General features: G+C 31.9%; 1 protein-coding gene across 1 annotated transcript in view; it reads right to left on the reverse strand.

Moving 5' to 3' along the window:
• The window catches only part of LOC106478042 (receptor-type tyrosine-protein phosphatase delta-like), a 33,912-nt gene extending 29,382 nt beyond the window's left edge, over positions 1–4,530 (reverse strand). The window contains exon 1 of the mRNA XM_022381566.1: positions 4,324–4,530. Within this exon, the coding sequence (XP_022237274.1) occupies positions 4,324–4,405 (82 nt within the window). The 5' untranslated portion in view covers positions 4,406–4,530. The remainder of the gene's footprint in view (positions 1–4,323) is intronic.
• Positions 4,531–8,581: the final 4,051 nt, after the last annotated feature.

The raw sequence follows: 8,581 nt of genomic DNA on the forward strand, positions 1-8,581 counted from the left end.
TATTCGTTGATAAAAGAGTAGCCCAGGAGTTGGCGGTGGGTGGTGATGACTAGCTGCCTTCCCTCTAGTTTTACACTGCTAAATTAGAGACGGCTAGCGCAGATGGACCTCGTGTCGCTTTGCGCGAAATTCAAAAAGCAAACAAACAAACATGAAAGTGCGAATTTCCTGTATTTGGTGTGATGAAGATCATTATATACGCAAAAACCCATTTTATTATTTTCTAATGGAATCAAGAGCTATTAATGTTGGAATTAAACATGTCAACTGTTTATTTATATTGTAAATACAGCAGATATATATACAAGAACGATTACTTAAACCATATTGTTTTTGCTCTTTGTAATCGCTACTGTATATGCAACTGCTCTATAAACGTATCTGTTTGTACAATACTAGTAACTGATACATTGGATTATACTGCAAATTGTGAACTGAAAAAAGGCTTATAATATATATCATCGTTCTGCAAGCTCATCTAACCCTTAGAATCATGAATATTACAGAAAATACTACAGTAAAATATTGAAGACAAATATGCCTTTTAATTATCAATAAATTTATAACGTTTCAAGGGCCTTTTCTTAGAGCTTCTCTCCGTCCCAGTAAGAACTGGAGAAGTATAGATAGTTTTGTTACTTAGTTTGTGCAGGAAGTTCTAAGATGGACAAGTATAGAGTGTTTGTTACTTAGTTTGTAGGGGAAGTTCTAAGATGGACAAGTATAGAGAGTTTGTTACTTAGTTTGTAGGGGAAGTTCTAAAATGGACAAGTATAGAGAGTTTGTTACTTAGTTTGTGGAGGAAGTTTTAAAATGGACAAGTATAGAGAGTTTATTACTTAGTTGGTAGGGGAAGTTCTAAAATGGACAAGTATAGAGAGTTTGTTACTTAGTTTGTAAGTGAAGTTCTAAAATGGACAAGTATAGAGAGTTTGTTACTTAATTTGTAAGGGAAGTTCTAAAATGGACAAGTATAGAGAGTTTGTTACTTAGTTGGTAAGGGAAGTTCTAAAATGGACAAGTATAGAGAGTTTATTACTTAGTGTGTAGGGGAAGTTCTAAGATGGACAAGTATAGAGAGTTTGTTACTTAGTTTGTAAGGGAAGTTCTAAAATGGACAAGTATAGAGAGTTTATTACTTAGTGTGTAGGGGAAGTTCTAAGATGGACAAGTATAGAGAGTTTGTTACTTAGTTTGTAGGGGAAGTTCTAAGATGGACAAGTATAGAGAGTTTGTTACTTAGTTTGTGGAGGAAGTTCTAAAATGAGAAGTAATTGCTTTATATCATTCATGAAATTTGAATGTTTGTTTGTGGTTAAGCACAAAGCACAATGAGTTTCTGTGCTCTGCCCACCACGGGTATCGAAACCCTGTTTCTAGCGTTGTAAGTCCGCAGACATACCGCTGTGCCACTGGGGGGCTACAGGTAGCCCTAGAGTAACTTTACGCGAAATGCAACTAATAACAACGTAATGGTGACTTTACAAAAAAAATGCACTGATCACACACAAAAAAAAGATAACTCGATTTCATGTACAACTGTATTATATTGACAATCACGTAAAAAACGCAATTTTGTATGAATCGATATTTCAGACTGAACATTTACTTATATTGACAATCACGTAAAAAACGCAATTTTGTATGAATCGATATTTCAGACTGAACATTTACTTGCGACCTCAAAAAGACTCATTTTGCTTACTGTTGTAGCGGAAACAATACAGACAATACAGGGTGTCCGAAGACATCATAGGCAATTCAAGGAATTTTACAGAATGTGTTCCACATGTTGTCTATGTAATTCGAAACAAGTTTGTATTAACAGCAGAATTAACTGGACCTTCTCATGCTTTGACAGCACCATAATCAGTCACGTATCTGAAATTAAGAAAAGCTGCAAATCACTAATGATCCCAGACTTTTAGGACACCCTGTATAATATTAGTTATTTCTGGAATAAACTATTACATAATACGGGCACTGCGGTGCCTGTGGAGCTGAGATTTCTGCATCCCCACCCCATTTTTCATATGTGATTTCAAAAATAATAGTTTTATATTAAATTAATATTGACAAAAATTGTATTCAAGACTTGTTATAGCCAGACTAATAAATGTACAGTAATAATGTTTTTATGACTAGCAATACTGGAACCAATCAATTGCTAATAAATGTACAGTAATAATGTTTTTATGACTAGCAATACTGGACCAATCAATTGTTAATAAATGTACAGTAATAATGTTTTTATGACTAGCAATACTGGGACCAATCAATTGTTAATAAATGTACAGTAATAATGTTTTATACTAGCAATACTGGGACCAATCAATTGCTAATAAATGTACAGTAATAATGTTTTTATGACTAGCAATACTGGGACCAATCAATTGTTAATAAATGTACAGTAATAATGTTTTTATAACTAGCAATACTGGGACCAATCAATTGCTAATAAATGTACAGTAATAATGTTTTTATGACTAGCAATACTGGGATCAATCAATTGCTAACAAATGTACAGTAATAATGTTTTTATGACTAGCAATACTGGGACCAATCAATTGCTAATAAATGTACAGTAATAATGTTTTTATGACTAGCAATACTGGGACCAATCAATTGCTAATAAATGTACAGTAATAATGTTTTTATGACTAGCAATACTGGGACCAATCAATTGCTACTATATCAGCGGTAGTTCATAAAAATAATCCGTGTATGCAAGCATAGGTATTGTAATTTGTATATTATTAGGTGTATTTGGTAACATTGACCTATCTGCTCGAGCTTAATAATCAATTTATAAACAAGGTAGATATCACTTCTTTGTTACATTCAACTCACTACTGGTTTGTTTACATCTCTGTCACCTTACCTATCTCCACAATGTCTATAATATTATAAACATATATTATTATGATTAAAAATATTCAGCAAAGAATTCCAGGCTTATTACTTTGTTTGTTTGTAATTAAGCACAAAGCTACACAATGGGCTATCTGTGCTCTGCCCACCACGGGTATCGAAACCCAGATTCAAGCGTTGTAAGTCCGCAGACATACCGCTGTGCCACTGGGGGGGGGGGGCTGTGTTTATTAGTAAGTCTGATCAAAATGCCCCACCCGTATGCCAGTTTGATTGCGCTGAACGTACTAAACAAGATAGTATGTCAAGTGTTAATTAGATCTTAGCGGCTGCAAAGCTACGTCCAAAACAGTGTCGTACAAATTTATGTAAAACATACCTTTAAATATGTAACTTACACTTTCTTTCACTTGAACCTATATGTAATATTGAAAAACACTAAATTTATCAGGTTCAGAGTTACTTACTTAAGACAAACTACCATGTAATGTTGTTTGTTTCTGGGATAACCAAAAAGTGAACCAAATACATATTAGATTATTATTAAGTGGTATTGCATTTGTTATTTATATGATAAGCTAGACAATTCTAAAATATAATACTGGTTACTTCTGAGACAAACGAAAACAAGTTACAATACATTATTGACTTTACTTATGACAAGTCCATGACACAACAACAGATAATATACTACTAGTGACCTTTTTTATTACACAACAACAGACAATATACTACTAGTGAAACCATTCCTAAGTAGTAATTTGTTCCAGAGATAACCAGTACCATAAAATAAAAGCTTTTTCGGATTGTCCAAAAATAACCAATACCATAGAGCAAGTGCGCTTGACTTGTCCAATAAATAACCAATGATGTACAATATTTTGGTACTATTCCTTAGAATAAATCAGTGCTGGAAAGACTATCACCATAATGACCGATAAATAACTAGTAATATATTGTCTGTTGTTGTTGTGTCATGGACTTGTCATGAAAAAAAGGTCACTAGTAGTATATTGTCTGTTGTTGTGTAATAAAAAAGGTCACTAGTAATATATTGTCTGTTGTTGTGTCATACAAAAAGGTCACTAGTAGTATATTGTCTGTTGTTGTGTAATAAAAAAAGGTCACTAGTAGTATATTGTCTGTTGTTGTGTCATAAAAAATGTCACTAGTAGTATATTGTCTGTTGTTGTGTCATAAAAAAAGGTCACTAGTAGTATATTGTCTGTTGTTGTGTCATACAAAAAAGGGTTTCTTGGACAAGTCAAGAAAACCTACTATAAGCTATTGGTCATTTCTAGAAACAGACAAGAAGACACATGGATAATCTTTGAGAAGGTTTCCATTACGTTCATCATTTGTAAGACTTACACTTCACATATTGGACGTTATTAAATTATCGAATTTACTTTATCAATAAATAATATTGGCAGTATACGCATAAATACTTACCTGAAGCGTAAAAGTAGAACCGAAACCAAAACCTTCCCCAGAATTTTATAAACCAGCGAACGTAAGAAATGAGAAGTGGCATGTTCGTTTCAAGTTCTTCCAATTATTACCCAATACAAGTCCGGTACATATGTAAACGATTGCTTTTCAATTGACTCTTCAGCTCAAGCTAGTATTGTTATTCCATGTAGCTGTGATTAGATTGTAAAGAAAAGCAGTATCAAGTTCTAGCAGACTAAGCACGTAATGGATGTTTGTCGTTTTTCAGCTATCAACATGCCCTTACTTTTATCAACACTGATTTATTTACTACAAGACAATAGACGGATAGGCCAAAATACAGTCGTGGAGCAAGGTTCATAAAAATTTACATTTACTTTGTTTTTTACTTTCAAATTTTACTCTCTTAATAAGTAATAATATTACATTAACTGACTTAATCTCACATGACAAGGCCAAATAGGTTTAATCTGAAAAATTAAATTGTAAATGCTATTTATATATGTGTGTATATATTTTATAAGCTGCATTTATAGCATCCAATTTTCATGTTATTGACATTAAAAATGATAAATTATATTCATACTTCTTTTTTCTTGGGAATTTTCATTAGCAGTATTCTCTAAAGTTTTACATACAGTATACGTTATTTCACAAACTTATGTTATTCAAACATGGGTGTTTAAGTTTTGTAAATACTAAACTGTAAAATTCAAAACTTTAAATTCGACAAATTATAAAATATCTCCAAAACATATATCAGAGCAACATCAATAGAATGTTCTCAGTTATGTCAAAGTATTAATACTGCAGAACATTTAAGCATACCATACCGTTCTTTTAATAACTTTTTATTTTTATAAACTAACGCTCAGAATAAATTCGATCTCGTTTAAATACATTTTGATTGTAAAGAAGAAATGAATTAATATTTCAACATTTTTCGTTATTTACTTGTTGTCTAAAAGTAATATACTATACAATACAAAAAATACGTGATATTGAAAGTAAAAATCAAACAAAAAACTTACTAATCGGCGTTAAATGCAACGTAATACTACATAAAAATACCAAATACTAGAACTAAAAAAAGTTTATTTGTTTCAATAACCAGCGTTTTACCCTATATCAACTTCAAATGCGCAAAAAAGATTCATCTACAAAACATTTTAGCAATAACAAAATAATACGCAACCGGTGAATTTTTCTTCTTTGGATAATGCTAAGTTAGTTCAAATTATAACAAAATTTATGAGTAATTACATTCAAAATTATAATGTTTCATAAACATTGTGTTCATCATGGTAAGATTTAACACTAACTTAGCATGCCATCTTTCCTTTCCTATATTTCAAAGTATACATACGAATTTTAAAGCGTTAATAATTATATAATTGAATAGAGTTGTTAATTATGTACCAGCTGCCCAGTGTCGGCTAACAATACGAAGAATTAAATTGTGGCGGAATGCTACAAGTTCTTCAAATACCTATAGAATGGTAGGATTATTTTTGTGAGTGTAAAACATTTAAATACACCATTTCGAATAATTATGTACAGTTGAATAACCTAAATATTCCACGTAATAGTTTGTTTCAATGGGCATATTTTCTTACGAATATATTTATTTGAAAAGGATAACTGTTTTTATCAATTTCCACGCGATATTTTTCCTCCTTGAATATTGTGAATGTTCAAGTTTTTATATTCGAAGCATTAGGGACAGCACAATATAATTTTGCATTAACATTCCCTATATCGTCGAAACGTGAGAATGACTTCACAGATTTTGAAAAGGCAAGAATATATTTATCACAATTATCGTTTTAGTTTTGTCAACCCAGATGTTTGCTGTTAAAAATAAAACAAACTACATGTGGAACTAAGAAAAATTAGAAACATGAAGAAAGAAATAGTTTTGAAAATATTCCGAGTTCGTTAGAAAAGGAATACAATATTACTTTACCTCAGTTGAAACCATTTCGTTACATTTACAGATAGGTTGATCTTTCGTGCTTATTTTAATAACAAAATCTTATCATGTTTAAACAAGTGCTTGAGTTTTAATTTAGCTATTTCTGAAACTCAACTCAAAATAACAATTTCGAAAAGCCAACTTATCACTGCAAACTGTATGCCTAACACCAGCTACCATATCCGTTTACACACGTTATGTAAAATTATTTCCAATACCTGTCACTGGCTATAACACGAGGCCACGCGCTGTATCACGGCAACACGTCGCTAAAAGTATATACATTGTGAGACTAGGGTGAGAATATAGAACGTGTCTCCCTCTTGTTATACTCCAATCATATAAACGAATTTTACTGAAATTTTCTGAAGTTTTAGTGCTGTGATAGTATTCTAGAATAATGGTGCATAAAAATTGAAATTATGATGAAAAATTTAAAAAAATGCAAAATTCTGCCGCTATGAGTTTTTCTGTTTGTTTGTTTTAGCGCAAAGCCACCGTGGGTTATCTTCTGTATCCCCCGAGAGGAATCGGATCCCATATTTTAGCACTGTAAGTTTCATTGACCATCAGGGTTCTGCCACTTTAGGTTAAAGTTTGGACATATACGTTTATGCTTTCAGAAGTTAATAGCCTTTTTTTAGTGTCAGCATTGTTTATTCTCGAAGCATCATTGATGTTCATAAAACTATTTTCAGAAAGAGTTTGTGGTACAAAAAATAAGTTCATTGCAATGACCATTGTCTTGTTAAAAATAAAACAAAAAATATGATTTTAAAAAGCTTTACTCACCATTATAGAGAACCATCTCTAACGTTGACTGAAATTATACTACATCTAAAGACTTATGCACTCAGTAGTCCTAGATTCGAGTTATTAACACTCCTGTCTATTACATCGGCTTATAACCAATCACATGGAGTTAACAATACAGCATTTTAATAACCGGATTGAGATAGAATGTTGCGTGGTTTTTAATTTATTAATAACTTATCTGCCGTACAGATTTTTACCCTTCAACATTTCGAGGGTGGTGAATTTTATACCGTATTTCTATCTATAAATGCAACTGGATCACCAAATCGAAGATGTAAAGTTTTTCAGGGATTTATAAAGAATCGTATAACGTTACGGTAGATTTCCTTAAGTGAAAGGTGAGAGACCTTGTAATGATTATTTTTAAGCTGTCATGTGAAGCCAAATAGACAATTCTGTCAATAGAGGACCTCATTTTTTATGCAGTATCTATATGCACTTCGATATAATCACACATGGTCTATTTTTCCTCAAGACTCCAACAAATTCGATCATTTCTAGCCGCCTATATTTGAGAAAACTCACACACTTTCATATCGACTGGCTGACAAATGTGAAGTGGAACTCAATTGAATGTATTGTATATCCGTCAGCCATAATAATACATCTTTGTAGTAACTGACATTTCCCAGTTGAATGTTTTGTTTAAACAGTGATTTACCAGGCGTGATGAAGAAACAGATATAGGTTATTACTGTTATTTTTTTGTTTTGCGTAAACCATGCGTATAAACGTATTTACTTCAAGACATTTCACTCTAATAACACGAATCAAACGTTCAATTTTTGAAGAAATACTAATATTATTCTGCATATTTTTCTTTCTTTTTTTCTTAGTATATTGGGCGTCCACAGAAATTTCTCCAGTTGAGGGCAGAGTCATTTAGATTGTGCTTAATTGATATAATTTGTTAATTATGGGAACAATACATCTATGTATATATAATGTGTAGTTTGCGCTACTTTAATGGTTGTTGTTATTAATCACAAAGTTACAGAAAGGGCTATCTATGCTCTGCCCACCACGGGTATCGATACAGTTTTTAGCAGTAGAAGTCCGCAGTGCCACTGGGGGCTATTTTGATGGATATTAAATAATGTGGGAAATAGTCAGAATAAATGCTTCCTAAAAATAGACTGATTTTTACATTTGAATCTTCCAAGATCTTAGGATCGTTCACGGGACTAATTTCCCTGAATCTCCAATAACCGTCTCCAGTTTACTGAAATGTGCACTGGCGATCTTTTCACGATTCTCTGTTTCTTTTTTTTCCCCTATTAAATTGTATCAAGCTTTAAAATTTCATGAACAGCCAACTCGGTATCAGTAAAAGTATTTGATAAAGGTAAAATAGGTTATTAAAGAAAAGATTAATGTGATGAAAATGAATTTCTATTCTAAGTTTTATATTTAAGTTTCAACAAATACTATTAAACCCATACCCAGAATTTATTTATATATATATAT

Source organism: Limulus polyphemus, unplaced genomic scaffold, assembly GCF_000517525.1.
Source record: "Limulus polyphemus unplaced genomic scaffold, Limulus_polyphemus-2.1.2 Scaffold175, whole genome shotgun sequence".
NCBI lineage: Eukaryota > Metazoa > Arthropoda > Merostomata > Xiphosura > Limulidae > Limulus > Limulus polyphemus.